This window comes from Tasmannia lanceolata, unplaced genomic scaffold, assembly GCF_043159265.1.
Source record: "Tasmannia lanceolata isolate RefF3 unplaced genomic scaffold, GAP_Taslan_0.1 ptg000037l, whole genome shotgun sequence".
NCBI lineage: Eukaryota > Viridiplantae > Streptophyta > Magnoliopsida > Canellales > Winteraceae > Tasmannia > Tasmannia lanceolata.
Genome location: NW_027518714.1, coordinates 58,711,567 through 58,736,412, shown reverse-complemented (window position 1 = coordinate 58,736,412; position 24,846 = coordinate 58,711,567). Strand labels below are relative to the sequence as shown.

General features: G+C 39.3%; 1 protein-coding gene across 7 annotated transcripts in view; it reads right to left on the bottom strand.

Moving 5' to 3' along the window:
• The window catches only part of LOC143862640 (uncharacterized), a 59,027-nt gene extending 35,315 nt beyond the window's left edge, over positions 1 to 23,712 (bottom strand). For 4 of the 7 annotated variants that reach the window (XM_077373702.1, XM_077373704.1, XM_077373705.1 and 1 more), the window contains exons 1-5: positions 23,404 to 23,712; positions 20,300 to 20,536; positions 8,906 to 8,999; positions 3,892 to 3,970; positions 3,556 to 3,812 (exon numbers count right to left, since the gene is read on the bottom strand). In XM_077373702.1, coding sequence (XP_077229817.1) covers positions 3,556 to 3,812; positions 3,892 to 3,970; positions 8,906 to 8,999; positions 20,300 to 20,536; positions 23,404 to 23,676 — 940 coding nt within the window. In that variant the 5' untranslated portion in view covers positions 23,677 to 23,712. Of the gene's footprint in view, positions 1 to 3,555; positions 3,813 to 3,891; positions 3,971 to 8,905; positions 9,000 to 20,299; positions 20,537 to 23,403 lie in introns of those variants that run through there. The other 3 variants (XM_077373707.1, XM_077373708.1, XM_077373709.1) reach the window with 2 other exon arrangements.
• Positions 23,713 to 24,846: the final 1,134 nt, after the last annotated feature.

Sequence of the window (24,846 nt, the reverse complement as noted above, 5' to 3'; positions counted from 1 at the left end):
GGAGAAAAAAGTAAACTTCAGCTGACCAAAATTGCTGAAATTTTGGCCTAAAATTGGGACTCATGACCGAAATTTCGGTTTCAGGTAGTTTCGGTTTCGGTCGAAATTTAAAACCATGGTTGTAGCAGACTGCAGTCGAGACCCTAGCAGACATGCGTGTGAAGGGAGTTTACAAACAAAATTGAATCAATGTAACCCACCCAGTGGATATCAATGTCCTTAACAGGGTTTGATCTGACTTCTGTCTTTAGGTATAGCTATTCCCTAGATCTGAGGGTCCATATTTTTCTGTGGGCCGACTGTGTAGCTTTGATTGCTCATAGATAATGTGGATGATATAAAGGAGTACATTAGGATGCACCCTTGGCTCAGAGATAATGTGGATGCCTAACATGCAGTGTTTCAATAAAAATGGTTTATCAAACAATTTTTTTTTCAATCTATATACTATATTATATGTCATGTCGTTTGTAAATGAGATTTACGAATGCTTTGGGAGTCCAACTGATGATGCGACATCAGTAATTTCGTGGACCAGCAATGGACAAGGACATTTACTCCACACCCTAATGGCCCATATGAGAATATTGGATGGTTGAAGGTCAGACTAGGAATTCTGCAAGAAGAGGTATCCTCATCAATGTCCAACTTAGGGAATCTATTGGACTTACAGTGCTAGACTTTAATTCTAGTTGAGTCGTCCTACGTTTTAATAACAAGGGAGCTAATTTGAAGGGATTGAATTTGTGGGGCTCCTTTTGCCTAAGTAATAACATTGTATTCGACTTCAAGCACGACACACCCTAAAGTTGGAAGCCTTGAACATCCCACTCTAAACTTGCAACTCAAGATCATAGTTGTCAACCCGTGACTCGATTTCTTAATTTTATGACACGGGACTCTAAAAAAATTTATTGGAACAGAAATTTAGTTGAAAAAAATATAATTATATATCAAAAGATGAATCATGTAAAAAATATAACCCGATAGCATATAGATAGAGCACTAAGCCAAAAATATAAATAACTATATGCATGTAACTTCCATGCACAAAAATAATTAAGTTCTAAGTTCCAACTTCCAAGTTTTCAACCATCAAACCAAGAAAGCCCATGCCCAGCGACTTGACTCGTAAGAGTTTTATTTTTTCCGAGTCGACTCCCAGCGACTCATTCGAGTCACCAGACGACTTGGACGAGTCTTCAACAGAGGTGAGTCACCCATGCGACTCGCCTCGAAAGCCCAGCGACTCGACTCGACTCGGGAGTAGACTCGTACGAGTCGTAAGAGTTTGACAATATGTGAGTCACCCATGCAACTCACCTCGAAAGCCCAGCAACTCGAACTCGACTCGGGAGTAGACTCGTACGAATCGTAAGAGTTTGACAACTATGCTCGGGATACCTAGGCGTCTAGGCCTACATATATGATATGAGGCACTGACGCAGGGGCGGATAGCGGAAGCTTTAAAACTAATTAAGTCTTTAAAGGGAAAGATTATCTAATTGATGTGGGTGGAAGTTAAAGAGTGCGGTGTAGGCCACAAGGATTATTAGGTTCAAGAACATAGGTGAGGAGGAGACGAATTACATCAGGCTATTCAAGAATTGAACCAATTCTTGATTGAAATCAATTAAGAGCTTTGGCTAAGAAGGGCAGAGAGGGAGTCTCGGTTAAGTCTAGGAAGGATTAGGAATAACAAAAGGTGGTGTTAAGGGTATGGGACTGGTGTGGGCTGCTATGGTTGGGATCAAACGGATGGTTTATGAACTATTTAAAATTGATGGTGACTAAAACTAGAGGATGGAACGGTGGTATGTGGACTGAAATTATGTAAGAGAATTGTGGCTGAATCAGAAGGATAGGAATAGGGCAGTAGGGTAGATGGGAACAATGAAGCACGGATACGGGTACGGGGTGCGGGTACGACACGATATGGGTATGTGGATACGAGATTTTAAAAAAAAAAAGGATATGGGTACGTTTGGTTACGCTGAAAATAATAAATTTTGTATTTTATTATATATTTTTAAAAATAAAAAAATTACATATTTTGTTAAAGAAGTCAAACAATTTAATTGGAGAACAAGCAAATAACATTAACATCACAAAAATCTAATATTACTTCACCAAAATCTAATATTACTTCTCAGTAGTTAGATATTTTGATATATTCAACCCCCCTTTTGTTAATGGGACAGCTCCTCTATTGTAAATCTATAATTTTTTATTTAATTCGAACTGGGTGTGCACCCGATACGTACCCAAACCCCCAAACTGGATTTTCATTTTGTTTGTTGTTTGGGCGCGTACCCGGTACGCACCCAAAGAGTACCCAAGAGCACCCGTACCCGATACACACCCGACACGGGTGCGTGGGCCTCCGGAGAGTACCCGTGCTTCTTAGGATGGGAGTCAAGGGATGAGGCAAGGCTATTGTCGGCTTGGATTGGGCATCAACAAATAGGTGTAAATAGGGTGATAATATGGGGGCTTAATTTAAGGAAAGGAAGAGCAGTAGATGGCTCTTTTTGGGGTTGAAGAAGAGCAGCGGATGGCTCTTTCGAGTGATTTCCGACGTCAACGCGGCAAGCAAGCAACCAAATTTTATTTCCAATAATAATGTAAACGATTACATGAGTGCCAATATATAGGCTTTTAGAAAAGACTAATCCTAAACAAACATGAATTTCTATCCTATTCTAACTAAAACAATGAGAAACGTTTACTCAAACTAAAACTCCTATAAATTCTCTAAAGCAAATCTCTAAAAGATATCAAGATTTGTAACTCTACCTTTACCTAAAATTTCTCAAAAAAAAATCCTAATAAAAGTAAAACTCCTAAATGTAGTATTCAACGTGAGCCGTTGATCTTATGGCGAGATGCACCTGCATCAGCCACGCACACGGGGAAAAAAAAAAAGAGTACGTCACCAACCCTCAATTTCATGGGGCATCCCTTGGAGAAGGAGAAAGCTCACTGCAAGGAGGGATGGAAGGAGACAAAACCCTTGGTGTTGCTAACTGGTAACCATTTCCTTCTTCTTCATCTCTTCTTCTAGTGAACCCATGTAACTGGAGTTTAAGCCTGGATTACGAGTTTTAAAATAGTTTTAAAATACCTACTCCAAAGGAAAAATAAAATCTATTTTTTCAAGAGGTAGTAAACATTTATGTGAATACTTCAATTATTAATAATGTCATGACCATCAAACCTCTACGATATCATTAACAAATCATGTAGCTTTGGAAATAATAGAAATAAACACAATGCTTTCCATATTGAGAATTCAGAACCAATCCAAGAACTGAAAAAATAATAATACCTTTTTTATGGCAAAAAACAATAATACCGTTTAGATAACACTGCAGAATCATAGTTTACAAGAAAAGAAAAATTAAATCAGGAGATTCTTGCCGTGAAGGCTTTTCCAATTCCAACATATGCAAGATACAAGGTGTTTTTGCCCTAAATACATCCGGAGACATGCTGAGTTTACTAAACTCGCTTGGGGAAATGGTCAAATCCCACAAAATGAAGAGATCTACCTACCAGCTGATGCTTCACAATTTGACCATGCTGTAACCATTATGTCAACACTCCTCTTTCTTTTCCTCTCACTTTTCAAATTTATTGGTGATACAGGCATTGACTGCCCCGCAACCGAGAGGCTTTCTATTTCCTTGGAATTAGATGCACCTCCAGGGATAATTTTGACATTTCCTTCCTCCTTACCAGATTCATTAAAGCTGTTTGCTTCTCTCTGTTTTGAAAGTAGGTCGATCAGCTGGTTCTGCAGATCAGTTAAACTGCACAGTATCAAATAGTAAGTGTGAATGCAAGTATTGTAGTTAAATAAAAAGAATAAATATTGACCTTTTCACTTACAGCTCAAATCTCAGAAAAGCTTCTTTTTTTCTAGTTAGAGAAACGTCATTATCTTTTAACACGTTGCTTGAAAAGTTGCCTGCAAATAATGATACTATGATTAGGCCCATCAAATCATTAACACAAGCTTACCAAGAACAAATGGCACCATCTGTAGACTTGAACTGAATTTTTATGTTCACGCAATTCTTTTGGCATTAATTTCTCAAGTCCAAAGCAATACCAGAACAGAACATTCCATTGAAAACAACAGGGCAGGAAAAAGATTACTGAGTAAGAAATGATTGGAATCATGCCAACAGAGATTAGATCTGTAGCACTAAATCAATGATATATTCAATGCATCAAAGAATTAGAAATACTCGATTGGAAAATGAAATTCCATTTTATTCTTTTATTGTTGATACCCTGGTCTGCAATGTTTTTTTTTTTTTTTTTTGAATGTTTGCAATTTTATACGAATAAAAAGGAAGACCAAGAAAAGACAGTCTAGAGCTCTTTGATTTCCTCCCTCCCTAGTTTGTTTCTTCTTATTCTCTAGCCGATGTTTTCCTTTATTTGCTTTGCGTTGTAAATGTAATTTCAGGGGCCCCGTCGGTCTCTGTTTCTCTTTCAACAAAATTTGTTTGCCATTAAAAAAAAAAGGAAGACCAAGGAGGTCAACCAAACAGTACAGTGAGCAAGCACATAGAGAAACTAGATATACAACGAGAAAACAAAAGAAGACAATAGTCGAGGGGGGAGGAAATCAAACATCTCCAACTCCTGCTTTAGCAGACAGTCTAGTGTGAATAAATATGATTGACGACCCTTTCGCCCGGTCTTGAACTTCGTCAAAGAACTGAGCAAATCTCCAGGGAGGAAGAACCGATCCTCTGAGCCACCGAATGACATTTTTGGAGTCTCCCTCCAATATCACCTTATCCATCCAATCGGGGTTCAAACACTTTATTCACTGATGGATTCCTCTAACCTTGGCCTCACTACCTGGAACGCCAATAGGACCTGAAAAGGCCCAAATAACATCACCGCTAGAACTTCTTAGCACAACACCTATGCATGCTACCTGGGTTACCCATGCTAGATCCATCAAAATTAAGTTTCGGTAACCCATTAGCTGGAGCCTCCCAATTTTGAACAATCGATGAACATCTTTCTATCCTTTGACACACCTCCCTCTAACCCTCCCATAGGTCAAAAGCCGAGACGAACCACAAAGAATTTGAATATACACAAGGGAAAAATACCAATCGATGGACGTCTTTCTACACTTTTTCCCTTCTCCTTCCATGGCACCAACCCCCAACCTTCCAGAAGGTCTGAAAGCTTAAATAGAATACTGCTCCAAATCTAGCTACCTTACAGTGTATGTATATATGATTGATCGATTCCCTTCTTTCTATACACAAGGAACAATGGTCCACTAGGAAATCAAGCGTCTAAATCCGACCATGGTAGGCAGCCCAGCTAAAGGTACATAGTTTGGGAGGAGCTTGGATCCTCCACACTTTAGCTTTGATGGAAGGTGCAAAGCACGGCACAAGATGGATGTAGAAAGACTTGACAGAGAACACCCCAATACAGTCATAGATCCATACCCTTTTGTCTACCCAGTCAACTTGATGTAACGACTTTCTAACATCTCAAGAAGCCTACCATTAAAAAAAAAATCTCAAGAAGCCTATACGCGAGTTCCATTTCCCTGTCGAAGGAGTTCCTCCTGAAACTCGGTTTCCATATCACCTTTTCCCCACTTCTTTCGAAACAGTCTTTCACTAAAGCTTCTTTGTGCGACGCTGCTTCGTACAGACTGGGAAAGATTTCCTTTAGAGGAATAAAGGAGAACCATTCCTCACTCCAAAACCTGATTAGATCTCCTGATCTCCTAAATAAACCCAGAAACCGGATCCTTGGTTAAACTGGTGTCTGCTTCGCATGGCGTCGCGCCAAACCGTAACCCCTTGCTTCCTGTAATTGTCTTTGGGTTCCCAATGGCATGGATTGGCTCCATATTTTCTACCAATCACTTTAGCCCAAAGTTGGGATTGCTCCTCTCCAAATATCCATAGCCACTTTCCCAGAAACGACGTATTTACCTCTGATTGTTCTTATTCTCAATCCACCGCCTTTTGATGGGCTTGCATATATCTTCCCACTTAACCAAAGGAATGCAATTCTTCTCATCCGACCCCCCCCCCCCCCCAAAGGAATCTTTTCCCGACCCCCCCCCCCAAAGGAATCTTTTCTGAATCTTCTCAATCCTGTTCACGATGCTCATGGGGCATTTAGAGAGAGAGAGAGAGAGAGAGAGAGAGAGAGAGATGATATATGGGAATATTAGCCAGTATGGCCTTAAAAAGAGTAATTGTTCCACCCAGGACACCAAATTTCTCTTCCAAGTATCTAATCGTTTCTCAATTTTCTCAACTATTGGATCCCAATTTTGTTTCTAAGGTCTGCCCATCCCAAGAGGTAGACCTAAATATGTAGATGGCAGTTGGTCCAATTGACAACCCATAATACCAGCTAATCCAAATGCCATTTGAGGGTCAACATTCAATGCAAACATTCTTGACTTATGGAAATTAGATCTTTGACTAGTGGTCAACTCAGAACACCTAAGAATGGCCTTTAAATTCATTATCCGAGAAACTTGAGGAGAACAAAATAGAAGAGTATCATCTGTGAATTGCAAATGGGACACCTCAACACCTCTCTCTCTCTCTCTCTCTCTCTCTCTCTCTCTCTCTCTCTCTCTCTCTCTCTCTCTCTCTCTCTCTCTCTCTCTCTCTCTCTCTCTCTCTGCGGGCGCGCGCGCACGCACATCTCTCTCTTTCTCTCCCATGGGTCGTCATTTTTGTCAATCCGGAACGCAAAAGAACCGTGTTTGGAATTGTGTGACCCCGGATCGCGGGTCGGAAAGTAGTATGGTGACCCCGGCAACAGTGCCTAGTTGGATAATCTAACCCATCCATTGGTTGCTCCTAATCATAGATAGGTCGTGTCTCCATAGGATTATCCAAATCCTCTAAAATATTTGGTGTAAAATGGATGGCTGAAGAAGTTCAAAAAACAATAGTATAAAAATCTCAACAAATCAAAGGGTAAGGATCATCAAATGGAGAAGATTTTGGAGCACAGCCTATCTACGGTGAGGACCAATAAATAAATTGCTTAGATCAAGTAAATGGGTGAGTCCCACTCGACCACTATAATTTCTTTGCACCTGTATTTCCACATAAATACACGCACAAACACCATATAACTTCTCAAATAGAAGATAGAGGATACCAATAGGAAGGTTGGGAGAAGCATGTTGCTATAAAGAAGATACCTAAGCAAAGATTCTCATGTTTATTACAAGATCATAAGCTTTGCATCAAATACAGTAATCTTAGTACGGGTAGCCTTCTCCAGATACTCATATTTGGGAAAATGCACTCTCTTGGGCACACAAAGAACTTTTTATTTTTATGTCTTGGATTTTATCCCACGCCTACTCCCGTGGCCCCCAACAATTACAATATGTGCCCGAAGGGCACATGTATAAAGGTTGCAAGGGTGTCTATTACAGTTCCCCATAGCACATAATAGGGATATTTTCGTAATGTGAAATTCGCATGGTTTTCATGTTAGGGAAAAATATCTATATTGGGATTAGGATTGGAATATTAAATACAAACCGAGTTATATAGACCTTTGATGTAACTTAGTGATCTTCACAAAGTGGAAGCTCATTGATTGTTTTCACCTATGGAAGTAGGCACCATTGGCAAACCACATAAAAATCTTGCATTCTTGTGTGTGCGTGTTTTCATTTTCTACGTTTATTTTGCATTTTTCCAAACCCTAGATCAATCGTTTTCACACAGAACTAAAATCCTTTTTTTTAATGGTAGCAAGTTTCATTTTAAAAGAAGATGACCAAGAAAGTCATCCCAAAAAATACAAGCAAGCAGAAAATACAAAGAAGGATAGAAAAAACAAGAAAGAGAAGACATCAAGGAGGCAAAATATCGAACAACTCTAAGCTTTGCTTAATGACTCCTTCTCTGGCCAACTGATCGGCCACACTATTAGATGATCTTCTAACATGGGAGAAGGTAATCAGCGAACCTCCAATTTTATCCTTGATCTCGTCAAATAAATGTGCAAATCTCCACAGTGGGTCAAGAGAGCCACTTAGCCACCTTATGGTATTAAGAGAGTCGCCCTCAACGAATACCCTATTCAGATCCTCCTTAGCCAAGATTTTTAACCCCGGATGAACCGCTCGCACTTCAGCTTCACTTGCATCTGCAGTACCAATGGGCCCTAAAAATGCCCACAGAACTAAAATCCTAGTGTACAATTTCTGATAAAACTAATTCTTTAACCAAAAGTTCAACAAAGGAATAACATTAAAGATTCTTCACGACTCTATGTTGAACAAAAATGATTCCAATTCATGAGTTTCCCAACACCAGTATGTTGACTTGGACGAAACCAATGGACCCTGAAAATGCCCACAGAACTAAAATCCTAATGTACAATTTCTGATAAAACTAATTCTTTAACCAAAAGTTCAACAAAGGAATAACATTAAAGATTCTTCACGACTCTATGTTGGACAAAAATGATTTCAATTCATGAGTTTCCCAACACCAGTATGTTGACTTGGACGAAACCAATGGGCCCTGAAAATGCCCACAAAACTAAAATCCTAATGTACAATTTCTGATAAAACTAATTCTTTCACCAAAAGTTCAACAAAGGAATAACATTAAAGATTCTTCACGACTCTATGTTGGACAAAAATGATTCCAATTCATGAGTTTCCCAACACCAGTATATTGACTTGGGCGAAACCAACAATCGTGCAATAGTACATTCAGAAGAACCAGTCATTAGGGCACTAGAAAAGCAGTAGAAAAACAACATAAAATCTCAGCATCGTAATTATATATTCATGTCAAAAACAAGTTTTAGGAGAAAATGAACAGTTCAATGTATAACATAAAACACAACACCATACATGGAAGAGGAACTTCTGGAGTCGTCACCCTATTGTTAGAGACCTGCATAGGAATCCCTGCGGTGAGGAGTGGAGCACCCTGGAGTGGAGCACCCTGTTTCAATAAGAAAAAAATTATTCACAATATGGATTCCCCTTAAGTGGTTATCAAGATACTGGAGAAATTTATAACTTCAACAAAATCTATTCAAAATGAGAGATGTTGCATGATCCACTATATTCTATTATATTATATATATATATATATATATATATATATATATTGATATTGTTTCTGAGTTCAAGCGCAGATGGCTTATCTGCGCTCGAGTGCAGAAAACAGGGACGGCATTTTTTGGGGGATCCAAAGCATTCATTTGATGGGGCCCATCATAGATAGGGTGTGTACCAAAAAAAAAAGCACCATTGGATCCTCTTAACCCTTCAATTTGTGAAGGGGAAAATGGACAGATACTGTTTGTCCACAAATCTGCCCATCTATTAAGAGAGTCGCCCACCCTGTTTCTACACTCGAGCGCAGATGCGCTCAAGCACAGGAACAGTAAGCCCATATATATATATATATATATATATGAGGAAAGTGTTGGTGAGCTTAAGCTCACCAAACTTATGGTGAGCTTAAGAGCCCAATCACATGGGTCCCACATTTTCTGTGGTGATCCAAACCATTCATTTGCAAGGCCCTATCATAGATAGGGTGTGTACCAAAAATCAGCTCCATAGGATCATCCTAACCCATCCATTTGTGGAGGTCAAAATGGACAGACATTATATGTCCACAAATCTGCCCATTTTTGTCCTCCACAAATGGAGGGGTTAGGATGATCCTATGGAGCTGATTATTGGTACACACCCTATCTATGATAGGGCCTTGCAAATGAATGGTTTGGATCACCACAGAAAATGTGGGACCCATGTGATTGGGGCGCTTAAGCTCACCAACACTTTTCTCTATGTATATATATATATATATATATATATATATAGGAATATGTTCGTGCGCTCAAGCTCTAATAAGGAATGGTGCGCTTGAGTGCACCAATCACATGGGTCCCACAATTTCTGTGAGGATCCAAACCATTCATTTGCAAGGGCCTATCATAGATAGGGTGTGTACCAAAAATCAGCTCCATTGAATCATCCTAACCCCTCCAAAAGTGGAGGGCAAAAATGGGCAGATTTGTGGTCTGTCCATTTTGACCTCCACAAATGGATGGGTTAGGATGATCCTATGGAGCTGATTTTTTGTACACACCCTATCTATGTAAGGCCCTTTCTAGTGAATGCTTTGGATCATCCTAACAATGTGGGCCTCAATGGTTTTTGAGCTCAAGCTCACGAATATGTTCCAACGCTCAAGCTCACAATCCTTTTCCTCATATATATATATATATATATATATATATATATATATGTATGTGTGTGTGTGTGTGTGTGTGTGTGTGTGTGTATAGAGAGAGAGAGAGAGCCTATCTGAGCTTGAGCTTTAAAAATCATGTGGGCCCACATTTTTTGGATGATCCAAAGCATTCATTTGGACAGTTGATGCGTATTGTATGCCCAATAAGTGGCATAGTTGCCCATTAGAACTTTTAGGATTTTTATTTCCATGCCATTTAGTTTCTAGGACTTTTATTTCCATGCTTTAGATTTTTAGGAATTTTATTTTTCATGTTATTTTAAATGCCTATATATAGGCCCTCATGTATTAGGGTTTTCAGATTTTGATGATGAATGAATAAATTGAGAACCGAGATTCTCCCCTATCCCTCTTCTTCTTCCCTTTTTCTTCTTCTCTTATTCTTCTTCTCCTGTTTCTCCCCTCTAATTTCTTGTCTTCCCTTTTACTCTTATTCTCTTCCCTTATATTTCCCTTCTCTGGATCACATCAAATTGGTATCAGAGCAAAAGATCCTAAGAACTCAGTTCTATTTCTCTCCACCTATCTCTCGCATCAGGTTGAAAGTTGCCCCCAAAATCTGATACCCAAGGACCAATTTCATGGTTCAAATTGATAGCCAGACATGACAAGTTTCAGCCCTCTATAGATCAACCCAAAACTACTTCCTAAACTACCCCCAGTCCCATTAGTTTTAGACCAAACCGATTGCAATACAACTACCCCTCCACCACAGTCTTTAAAACCCTAAACCCCAATCGCCCTGTTCATTATCAGCTATCTTATAATCAGTCCCCAAAACCCAAAAAACAGCAACCTTTCCCCAATAAATCAGTCCAGTTTCCTTCTTGTATCCTCAGCCCTTGTTAGTTCAAACCTTCCCACCAAGAAACCTCCCATCTCATATGGCATTCTTCATCCGGAAATCTGTATATTTTCGGGTTTGCACTGCTGTTGTGTGCTGAAAGTGGAAAGAAGACAGATTTTAGCATTAAAAAAAAAGACAAGTTGCCCAAAGGTAACTTACCGTATCTTATTTAGTGGTCTTTAAAGTTGGTCCTACCAGCTGTCAAGAACAAAAGGCAAGTTTCATCTGCCTTTAGAAAAAAGGGAAAAGTTGACTTTTTGAAGAAAAAAAAGTTAGCTTTTGGAAATAAAAGGGCAAGTTTCTACTTAAAGGAGCATAGAGTTATGAAATATCTTGCATAGCAAGAGCTACTAAAGCAAGGCAAGATATCCGGTTAAAAGGTACTCTCAACACCCATTGGGTAAAGGGTAACTCATAAGGTAATTACCCTCCCCCCCCGGGCCCCTTTTCTTTTCACTTTTGTGGCAGAATTTGTACGTGACAGATTCTTTCACATGAAACAAAGGTGAGAAAAAATAAGGAAGGAAAGAAAAAGAAAAAAAAAAGGAAAAAATCAGAAAAAAAAAACACAGAAATTGGATTGTCTTTTTCTCTCTCTAGTCTCTCTCCTCTCTCCATCTAGTTTCTCTCTCTACTTTCTTGCTATTTTCGCTCGAAATTTGTCGGTGACTTCTACACGGAAGTTGTTCCACGTAGAAAGGAGAGCACATCCATATCATTTTCAGCCACAGACAGCGACTTTCAACACAATTTCAGGAGAAATCTCAGTCGTCGATCACATTTCATCATCTGATCGGCAACTTTCCGACATCCGATCGACGATCCGCGAAAAGCATTGTTTTCTTTCGACATCGCCGACATATCTTGCAGCTGATTCCCACATATTCCATCTTGGGCCATGTAACATTGATTCACCCCACCATGACTACACCATGGGTTCCATATTTTTATGGTTGCGATTGCTATTACTGTCCCTATGGAGATTACGATGTTGTGTGCCTACAATGGATCAAGCCTCTTGATGTATACCATAAGTATTAATGTATTATCGTTATGATCATCAAATGACCATGTCGAGTCAAGGATACAATATGCAGAGATGCCAAGGTGAAATGGAGACAGTTCTTGCGAGAGCGCAGTGCATTAGGCATGCCTTATTTTAGTCAATGGCAAGATGTCTGTGATGAGTTGGCGAAGGTATATGCTCGAAAGGCTTATTATCGATATCATCAAAGGCAAAGACAGGTCCAACCCTGAGGTGACTGGGAACGACACATTCAAGCTACTTTGGATCAGCACTTAGACATGATGACTGATATGATGGTAACCTTGAATCGAATTAACAAGCATTTTGAGCTTAAGGTTCCTAGGGAGGCCATGACTACCAGGAATTCATGCTCAACCTACCCGTCTCCTTCTTCCTCTATTGATGAGGTTACATCTCAAGAAGGGGAGGAAAATGCCACGACCGATGTCGTCCCACGATATGCCAGACACAGTTGATGCTAGTGATGGTCCAGATGTTCTTGGTGATGAGGTTGATAATTTAGTTACTAGGCGTACTGAGTTTGAGACTATTGCAGAGATTGCAAACATCGGGGCCATGATGAGCATTGCGACTAAGGATGCCGGTTCTATAGTAGATGAGCACAGTGACAATATTGACTTTACAGGCGATGCTCCAATCAAGATGATTGTAGAGGTTGAGACCGAGGATTTCGGTGCACATGATGATCATCATGAGGATTGCCAGTTTGACATCATAGAGCCCTATGAGATAGCTGTGGGTGATGACCTTCTGGACGATCATCTTGAGGATGCAGGTGATGGCTTGACACATATAGATACATGTGAGGTGCATGGGGATACCGATGTTACATATGGTCACACTATTACAGAGAAGATTTTGGCAGACGTTCATGTGGATAGGGTGATGCCTGTGGATTTTACATTTGATAAGGCCGAGATCTTTCATGTAGTTACCACGAGTGACCATTTACAGTCTATGATTGACCTCAACCGGGTTGCCATTTTTCCTGTCTGTCGGACTTATCCGGATGGACCGCTTCTGATGACCTATATCAGATATGACTTCGACGACCTTCTACTCCTATTGCCCGAATGCCGAATGGGTCATTTACACATTTGATCTAGGCGGACTAGAACTCGAGGCAAGTTCTTTTCAATAAGGGGATAATTATGCGTATTGTATGCCCAATAAGTGGCATATTTCCCCATTAGAACTTTTAGGATTTTTATTTCCATGCCATTTAGTTTCTAGGAACTTTTAGGATTTTATTTTCCATGTTATTTTAATTGCCTATATATAGGCCCTCATGTATTAGGGTTTTCAGATTTTGATGATGAATGAATGAATTGAGAACCGAGATTCTCCCCTATCCCTCTTCTTCTCTTATTCGTCTTCTCCTATTTGTCCCCTCTAATTTCTTGTCTTCCCTCTTCTTTCTTCTAATCTCTTCCCCTTCTCCTTCTCTTTTCCCTTCTATCCTCTACTTCTCCAACCTTAGGCCACATCAATGGTCCAAAGATAGATAGGGTGTGCACAAAAAATCAGCTCCATAGGATCATCCTAATTCCTAACCCTTCCATATGTGGAGGTTAAAAATGGACAACTATAAACCTCCACAAATCTGCCCATTTTTACCCTCCACAAATGGAAGGTTTATGGAGCTGATTTTTTGTGCACTCCCTAACTATGTAAGGGCCATCCAAATCAATGCTTTGGATCATGCAAATCAAGGGTGTGCCCACATTTTGGGGGTGAGGGGGTGATCCTAAGCATTCGTTTGGCAGGCCCCATCGTGGATAGGTGTGTGTACCAAAAATCAGCTCCATTGGATCATCTTAGGGTGTCCATTTGTGGAGGGAAAAAATGGGCAGATTTGTGGACAAACTGTATTTGTCCATTTTTTCCCTCCACAAATGGAAGGGTTAGGATGATCCAATTGAGCTGATTTTTAGTACACACCCCATCCATGATGGGGTCTTCCAAATGAATGCTTAGGATCATCACCCCCAAAATGTGGGCCCATCCTTGTTTTAAAAATCCATGCTCGGATAAGCTATCTGAGCAGCTGCTCACAAACCATTTCCTCATATATATATATATATATATATATATATATATATATATAGACACACACACATATATACACCTTACAACAAAAACTTCAAACACTGTAGAAATTCAAATGAAAGAGGAAGCAATTTTTATCTTGAATGATAACAAAGGAGAGCCTTTAAGAGAACATACATTTATCCCTGAATCCTCCCTTTAGTATGCATTTTCATGAATAATAACATCAAAAGAAATAACTTCTGGTCTGAAATGACAAATCCGATGCGAAATAAATTTTTATCATGTCAATTACAAGTTGAACTCACTGCAGAATTCTAAGCAGTGCAAAGTCATGCAGTATTAAACTGCATTCGTTTGCATAGGTATGTAAAGCACACAACCATATAACATGTAAACATATGTATATGCAAGTATGTATGAGGCCTCACATACGTATACAAGAGAGTACATAGATTTGTAGTTATCATTACATGTATAATATGGATGACGCCTGATAAGCATACACAACAGTACAAAGATATGCATGAATCAATGTATATGGATAACCAAGAAGTTTCTTTTGGACTCTTTTTTTTCTAATGGTGATGATTTTACTAATAAAAAAGACTGAGGTGACAAGGTGCAAGACAAACAAAAAGTAGGAAGAAGAGAAAAACAAAGAAAAAAAGTCAAGGAGCGAGAAATCACACAGCTCAATCGAGATTTTATCCACTACTCCAGCTCAAGCAAGCCTGTCTCAATCACTATTGGATGACCCCCAAACATGATGCATAATGATCGAATACCCCTTAAACCGGTCCAAAATGGCTAGTGTCGCATCTGTGCATCTCCATTAAGGGAGTCTCTCTCCACAATAACACAGTTAAGGTCCGCCTCCTCCACAAGACGTGTGCCAGTCAGAACAGCAAGCACTTCTGCATTAGTCAAATCTAAGCGATCCAAAGGACCAGAGAAAGCCCATTTGGTCCCACCATCTGACTCGCACAAAAAAGACCTCCAACCCCATATGCCCCTGGATTCCCCAAACTCGACCATCAAAGGTAAGCTTAACAGTTAACATAACATGGGTGAGGGAGGGTCAAGTTGGGAGCCACCATAGTCGGAGGGATCCAGCTGAGGCGAATGACATACCAAAATCTTCTTAGAGAGTTGCTTTCAAGTTCCAATGCTTCTAAATTCTGGAAAGGCATTGGCCCATTGAATTAGCAAGGAGAATAATTGGTGGAGCAATGTCTGGCTGCTTTTGGCTATCCCTTGAAGATAAGGTTATTACTTTCCTTCTAAATAACCCACATAGAGGCTAGAAGGGATAAAGTCCAGACTTTCCACTCCCTTCTAGGACAAGAGGCAAACCCCCAGCCCTCGAACAAGTCTTCAATATGAGATGGGATTGCACAGGCACCCGCAGAGAGTTGAAGCACAATTGCCCAAATGGATTCGGTCAACACGTAATGAATGAAAAGATGATCTAAATGCTCACCTGAAAACCAAAGATTGAAGACCATCCAAAACCTGAAGAAAAAACCCAGCGGTGCCAAGCATGTTCACAACCAAGCAAAGCCCATGTGGACCACCTACCCAGCATTAATGCCACAATCCAGTAGCAAGAGCGGGACAGAATTAGCATTTTTTTTAATTTGGCCTAGGCCAAATTTTCGAGAATGAGGAGACTTTTCTTTTGTGTTGTAAAAATATATGAGGGTCCACTTGGTGTAATTGAAGTGTACGGGAGTTATTTTAGAGATCTTCTTTTAATTAGGAGGTTGAAGAGTTTTTAAATAAAAGTCCAAGAATTATTTGGAAATTCAGTTAAATTAGTACTTGATTACAACTAGAGGAGTTGAGTTCAACGAGGAATCAAAGTGGTTAGCAAGTATGGGTAGCCTTCAATTAAAAAAAAAACATGTATGGGTAGGAAACCTACTCCTACTCCAATATCATTTTTATGGGGATGCTCATGCCCATCAATGTAAGGCATTAAGGCACTTTTCAAAAGAGCTGATGAAGAAAAAAAATTGTTTTATTGTATGGTGGTGTGAATTGTGAAACCCATTTTCCTTGCAAGTGTAAAGCTTGTTCTTCTAGGTGGGAAACCTAGACCCAGAGGAAAACTTCCTTGGGACAGTTAAGTGACGGGAAGCGCTAACCCAAATTGAAGATCGGAAGATCAGATTTGCACAGAAATTTGATATGATGAGTCATCCAATATCCAAAAAACATGAAGATTCAACGGTCAGATTGTGTCATACGATCTCTTTTTCAGATCTGTTATTAGATACTCTACAAAAGTTTAAACCTACCATATTTGAGATTGTGTTATCCGATTGACACCAAATTGAGATGATATTATCCTTAGGTGTTTTCCTACAACTCATCCATGTTTCAAAGCGATCTAAGAATCAGATCGCCTCCGATTGCCCTATTTCACAGAGCCGCTACGCTGCCACCACTAGAATCTCATGATCTTTAATCTCCTCCCCTAAATTCGATATTAGTTTCCCTAGCTAGTTAAAAGAAAAACAAATAATGATAGGAAAATGCCTCCTCTGTTCTTCTCCCTCCTCTCTTCTTCCCCTTCCATTCTCCTCTCTACCTCTCTTTCCTTCACTCCGATTTTCATGTTCCTTTCCCTCCTCTCCTCTTAACTCTACTTCTTTCCCTCTTTCTTCCTCACGCCTGTCTCAAGCTCCATCTCTCCTCCCTAGTGTTGATCGATAGACCCCACCGAGGATGCATACATATGACATCTTCATCTGAGCATTGTTAAGGCTGCTGAAATTTCCCAAGATGAGAAAGGGTTGTCCAACAAAACGGCCTGAAGTGCCAAAAGATTGGAGAAGTGTTGTTGAGGAGGAGGATCTACAAGTGAGTCCCACCATTCATGGTCGGAAGAGGACCTATGAGTTGGTTAGACAAAAGCTCCAACTGAGTCAGAGTCATTAGGTTATGGATATCTGATTGAGATTTCCTAGGAGTTGTTAGTTTCCAATTTGGGTGGCGGAGACTTAGATCGTTGAGCCGGAGACGAAGGGATCCGTGTTTGTCCATTTGAGTGTTGTCCGCATTCAACCTTTTTCGAAGAACGCATCATTGAAATTTCACTTGGATTCGTGTGACATTTCACCAAGAGAAAAGAAGAAAATGAAACAGCTCTAGAAGTGGGTTTCATCGTAGTCTGAAGAGAGAAAAGAGAAGCAATTAAAGAGATTAGGAGTTTTAGCGGTGCAGGTCGTCTTTCTAAGGTTTTGAGAATAACATTGTAGAGAGAAAAGGAGAAATGAGAATGGGTTTGGAAGGAAGGAATGAGACGAAGAGAAAGAGAGACCGTCTATGAGAGACGTGGCAAGAAAGAGGTTGGTTGTGGGAGAGGTGGCCTCAATCCCTCCCTCCCTCCCTCCTCCGTCTAGGTTGCCCCAATCAGTGAATGGTGGAAAACAACAATTGAATTTGCGAGATTATTGCCGGTGTGAGAATTCATTCCCCTATTTTTATATCTTTGTATTTTGTGAATTGTTTCACATGTTAGCATTTTATCCTAAACCCGTGCAGAATTGTGCATATAACTCAGGGGCATTCTTGTCGTGTAGTATTGTGTTATTTTTTAATGCATCGTTGTGGTTTTGTCCCACTAATTTGTGATGATCTAGGAATCATATCCTCCCTCCCTCTCTTCATAATAAATAGCAACTTTTCCAGATAACTTCGTTGAGATATCAAGAAGCAAGAACAAAGGAGGGCCAAAATAGCCTCACACTGCTCGCGGAAAAGGAAATATTAAATAAAAGATTTTCTTCCATCCTCTTCATCTACATTTTCACCAATATGTGTCCTCTTTTATTCCGAGGCACAAAATCCAACTACCTTTTTTGAAATATCCCATTCCTTCGCAGTTGTCATCTGACGGAACCATTGAGCATCCTTCATCTTTCATTATACCTTCTCTAAAGCCCCCATTCCCATCTTAAGTTCTTCAGCTAGTATGAAAATGATAATCACAGAGCGTTTAGCTGGCTTATGGCAAGTATTAGTGAGGAACTTCTACTTCAAGTTGTTAAGCAATGACTGTTGGAGTATGGATGAGTTTAAAACACAAATTTGCCAAACAATCTTAAGCACGCAGCTTGCAGCTGCTCACTCAACTTCAACAACTAAAACATGATACCAAGAGGACCCAATGAGTTCGATTGATACTACAAATACATTTATGACTCCTGTCAGTCATTAACCACTTGATGGCTGCCTACAATAATGTTTCTTGGATCCGTAATACATATATCGGCCCGTCCAATCTTCAAAAAACTTGCCTTCTCGGCATCCATCTATGATATTTGGCTTGAAAGAAACACCCAGATCCTTGAAAAGAAAAGCAAGCATAAGAAGGAAGTTCTAGTAGAAATCCTTGCAAATGTGAAAGCCAGACTCAGCCACCTAAAGCTCGAATACAAGGATAATGAGAGAACCCAGCAAGAGGCTAATCACCAAAGTATAAGAGCAGAAAAGAAGCACCTGTACCACAAAAAGGAAGCTTCAAACTGAACATTGACACCTCTCTTGAAGGAAAGGAAGAAGCATTAGGAGGGGTAATTAGGGACCATGAAGGATGTGTTAGGGGCATGTTCTCAACGAGCACGAGCGTAGAGGAAATATATGACTTGGAGCTCAACGCAATTCACAATGAGATACGCCTCACCCTAGAGTATCAAATTGAAGACATTTGGATAGAACCGAACTCTCTATTTGCAGTGAATGTAATCAAAGGCGACTAAAAGTGCCCTTGGAGAAAAACCCCATTGCTATAAGAAATCAAAGAAAATCTCCGCAACTTCAAAGCATGGAAAATCATGCACATTTGGAGGAAAGCACGCTCCACAGCTGACTACCTGTCAAAATTGGATTGCCCTTGTAAGGGGGATAGCATCCCCATCCCAATCACCCCCCCCCCCCCCCCCCCGCGTCTCCTTAGTATTGTATCACTGGCCGATCAAAAGAATTATACAATCGATTGTAATATTTTTACTCGTTAATAAACTAGTAAGGGAATGCCAAACCCCAGCTTACCTACGAAAAGATAATAATGTTTGTTCTTTCTTCATGGCCTAGGATTGGAGAATGAGTCCTAGTCACTTGTCACCTCACAAAGCCGCTGATCCCCACCTTTGACGAGCTCTATCCTCAGTCACTAAATCGTGAAGCTTGGAATCATTGCTTGTTAGCACACCTCTTTAGAGCAGCCCCCTTTCATCACATTCAATCTTTAGAAAACCAAATCATTTGGTTAGTTCAAAAGAGTAACTCCTTTTTTCATGGTGATAGTCCCAGATGACGCCAATTTAACCCTGAAATTGTGCCTGTGCGCACGGCAACAAATGTGGCGGACGCAGAAATGCACGAAGCAACTTTGACTAAAATGTAACTATCAGCCCCAATCCCATAATTATTATTACAACAAGGTTTTCTTTTGCGAGGGAGTGAGGGGCTCATGTAGGAGCTTCTTCCCTACTCTTCTTGTTATACTTCTTTCACGAAGGAGTTGAAGCACTTGTAGGGCTCAATTCGGCATCAAGTTGCCCTTTTACATTAGTTGCTCCCTTTTTCATGTTGTAGACTAGAGTTGAGTCCCACCAGAGTTAAGGCCACAGTAATGCCAACCCCTTGCATGCATACATACACATAAAACCAATAGGAATACATATAGGATCTTCACAACCAAAAAGTATTAAGGCCACAATAATGTCAACCCCTTACATGTGATTATCTTTGTCGAGATACTATTTACATTGTGCAGATGAATTGTGAAAGTCTATATAGCATTTGAATGTCAACAACAACTTGTTATTTCGCTTAGGCCACTCATATATGTCCCATGCATAGATTTCAAAATCCTAAACATACACAGCATAGACCAATAAATTGTACTGGTGTCAGTGAAACCTTTTCAATGCACCTCTTGCATCATTAATCACTAGATCACTTTGCTAAAGCAGAAAATAAAGGCAGTGAAGAAAAAAGGTAACTTGTCACTAATACCTTCAATTTCTCTCTTCTCCTCAATATCTTTAGATGACATTTCTGGATGTAATGCATCAAATGATAACGAGAATGTCTTGAATACAACTGATCTTTCACCCTAGGGTTTTCAGATAGCCAATCAGCGATCTCTTTAGCTTTAACCACCTCATTTGTATCCAACGATTCCAACCAGGAATATACTGGTCGCCATTGATCAGTACGTTGAAAGCGAGGCTGCGGAGGTTCATCTTGTACCTGCAACCAAAAGCAAATGACTACTAATGAAATATAATCTTCATATGTGAACAAACATAAATTCAAGCACTTGTGCTTAAATGAGTAACCAGTACACTATAGGGAAAACCATAACGCCTTAAGGAATCAATGATACACTTTCTTCACATGCACAAAATTGTGTGATCTAAGAAATAGAACAACAATTGTGTGACCTAAGAAATCGAAGTGACTTGAATGCCGAATAAAGAAATAAATGGAAGAAATGAACTGATGAGAAATACCCATAGTAATCATTCAAAAAAAAAAAAATCCCATAGTAAATTCTATCGGTATGTGAATCTTATGACCATCCAATCAAGATCAGAATGATGAACGCTGGCCCTACATATGTCCACCAGCTCCAAAATTAATTTTAAATCAAGTGCTGTTCGTTTCCCATTATTTCCCAATCCTGATCAGATGGTCATATGATCTGCTCTTAGAAAATTTTGATAAATTTTCCATAGATGATTGCTGAAAAAAACAACTTTAGGTTCCACATGTATTACCATAAGCCGGGCCAGTCAAAAAGACAAGGAAGGTGATCATATTCACCTATCAACCCAAAAAACAATTATAATGCAATGCAATTTATTTTTCCAATCATCAAGATTATTGCCAAGTTAACAAGAAAGGAACTGACTCAAACATACAAAGTCCATGTACTTTCACACATTGAATTCAATACCACTCACGTTGGCCAACAATCATAGGTGATACAAAGCTACAAAAAAAATAGCATAATCAATTCAACATTAATTCCTCAGATCCAAATAAAAATGCATTGCAACCAAATTATACAAATAGAAAGCAAGACCAAAAAGTACGAAATCCACATAAAGGCAATACCAAAAGAAACTAGGCAAGGAAGACAAAAAAATAATGATGAAAATTAATTATAAAAATAATTCAGGTAAAAATAGAAATCTATTATAATATTTTCTAATAATTTAAAAAATAGAAGTTAAATATAAAAATGATGAATGTTAAACCGTGGTTGACCTACTTAATGCTACCAACTACGAAAATATTAAATCAACTGTGGCTCACTTATGATAACTCTAAGATCATGATCGTACGGTTATAACCCATGATTTGTGGACACGGACATGGGTGTCGTGTGTCGACACGGACACGGAGTGTCGGACACGGCGAACCCCCAAAATTTAGAAACGGTGACACGGCTAAAATAGAAAGTATATATATGATCCAGCACCAAATACTAGTTAAAGAAGAGCTAAAAATACTTTATAATAAAAGAGGAGTTAATAATAAAAGAGGTAAACACAATATGCAATAATAAAACAGAATGTCACACTTGACACGGCACAAAAACGTGTCCACACACCCACATTAAGTCTAACACTTATAGTAGTACATTTAAAAGTGTCTAAAGGAGTGTCAACACAGGTGGACACGCATGTCGTGTTGAACACGGCAGGACATGCATGTCAGGAATAAATTCGAGGTGTCGGCTAAATCATAGGTTATACCACTCATCAATATCCGCTACGAGTGTTTCACAACTTGGTTATTTACCATTAGTGATTTCCAAAGCTCGTATCATGCTTCGAGGTAGAACTTAAGTCCTCAATCTCAAAGTCGAGGCTTCACAATTCACATTTACTACCACGAATAAATACAAAAATAAAAGGATGAAAATATGTAAACACATTTAGTTGCTGACCAACAAAAGCATAGCGTAGCAGTAAGAGTGTTTCCAAAATGAAAACAGAATTAATCCACACAATTTCAATCAACATTCTCAAGCGCATTAAGCTGACAAGGAAAAAAAAAGGTATTCAATGTACCACTAATTCCTCAAATCCAAACAAAACCATCTTGAATCACCACTAAAAAAGGGAGCTGATATCAACACCCTCTATTTTTTGATGGGGTGTTGAAGTCAATACAACTCACGTTGGCCAACAATCATAAATCTTACAAAGCTGCGAAAAACGCATAATCAATTCAACATTAATTCCAAAAATCCAAATAAAGTCGATTCCAGCCAAATTTAAAAGGCAAAACGAAAATAAACTAGAAGAGAAAGATTAAAAACAGTAATGATGAAAATTTATTATAAAAATAATGCAGGTCAAAATACAATTTAATTACAATATTTTCATAAAATTCAAAAAATGGAAGTTAATTATTACAATAATGCAGGTTAAACCATGATTGACTGACCTACTTAATGCGACCAACAATAAAAATATTAAATCAACTGCGGCCCACTTATGATAACTCTGATCCTGATCTTATGATCATAACACTCGTCAAGATTCGCTACGGGTGATTACCAAAGCTCACGTCATGCTTTTAGGTAGCAATTAAGTCCTCGATCTAAAACTCTAGGCTTCACAATTCACATTTACTACCATAAATAAATCCATAAAAAATACATTTAAATCCAGAAATAAAAAGATAGGTAAAAAGTAAACATATTTATTTACTGTCTAAGAAGGCATAAAGTAGCAGTGAAATTGTTGCAACAGTGAAACCAAAATTAATCCACACAAAATTTTGGAAACAGGTTTGATTTCATAGTCGAGGTCAATAAATCAAAAGAGAATTCCAGATTGGACCACCATAAAAAAAAGGGAGATGATATCCACGCCCCCTATTTTTTATAAAGACACCCCACCATTTATTCAAAGCCTCTTTCATGGCATGTCATTGAACTCCGAACAAGCTACCACGATCCAATCAATGTGTTACGTGCCTAGATGGGTCCCACCTAGGGGAGACTGAATTAGTTTATATTTTGTTAGTTTATATTTTGTGGAATTTTCACCCAAAAAGAAAGAGAGTAGCATTTTCTATCAAAACAAAGGAATTAAGACCTGATTAGGGCGACGGAGGAGTTTGTGAATGGCGAGAATGCGGGCGTGGAGGTCTGATCGAGGGAGGGATTTGATTTGTTCAGGGAGGGATGAGTGATTGGAGTCTAACCAGGCTTCGATCTTGTTGGTCGTCACATTCCGACGCTTGGGAAGCGTTGAAAGCCATGCTTGAGCTCTGTTCTCCCATTCTGGTGTCTGAGAATCGGAAAGAGGAGGGAGGATTGGGAGATTAGGGTTTTCATCTTGAGGAGGTTGGATGGAGATTTCTGACATTTTCTCTTCGTTCTCATGCCAAGAGAGAGAGGGGTGGCTTTCCCTACTATTATATAAATATACTCCGAACCTGGCCTTTTGTAGGTTTTTGGAGGCGGGTGAAATTACAGATTTGCCCACGTTATTTCTATTTTAGATTTCATGTATGGGTAACGATAAATTCGCACCCGTCTAGGATAATTCGCATTCCTGTTAACGTGATTTGACGTAAAGTCTGCCACAATTAACGTTACAAGGAGTGCGAATTATCTTACAAGGGGTGCGAATTTACCATGATGTATTGATAGGGGAAAGGGTGCGGTATGAATCAAACAACGGCTACAATGCACGGTACACGTGGCATTGGTGTTCGGGTATCCGGATTTTGTGTGCATTATAAAATAGGCCTTTTTGGCTGTCCTTGGTCAATAGGATCATTGAGATGAGAAAAAAGATAGGGAACAATGTGCGTGGCCCCTTACACACAGACCGTACACAGCCAGTCTCTTTAAAGTCAGCTATCGCGGGAGCAAACATCAAGGGTTGCACTTGCATCTGACTGTTGGAACAACAGAGAAACACCGTACAAAACTCGACCTTACACATACCGTACACATGGTGTTGAGTCCATAGAGGAAACAAAATAAGGCCATGTTTGGATACCCACAAGATTTAGATTTGGATTTTTCACATTTGGGGTTGTGATTTAAAACTGTATCAGATCCTTAGATTTTTCAAATCAGCTATAACGGTTAAAAAAAATCCAATTTTCAACTCAGTTATGCGAGATATTATTTGAAAATTAATATTTGTGGCACTTACGTTCACCCTTGTTGCTCCTCAACCTTGATGTAGCAGCAGCGGGACATCTCTCTCTCTCTCTCTCTCTCTCTCTCTCGTACATAAGCATGAGGATGATTGATGTATTTTGTATACAAAACTCATGCAAATCCAAATACAAAAACATGAGGTATCCAAACGTGGCCTTAATGGCTTTTTACACATTGTCCATGAAAATACACTGGTGTCCCATATAGTAGTTATATGAAGATAAAAATATATGCTCTTGCCATCTTTAAACATTTTGAAAATCAAAGGGAGCAAGGGGCAATTTTAGAAAACTCTTTTATGCTCTGTATGGTTGCCGGGTTTTTTTTGTTCCTGGGAGTTATGTGGGAGAAAAAAATACCC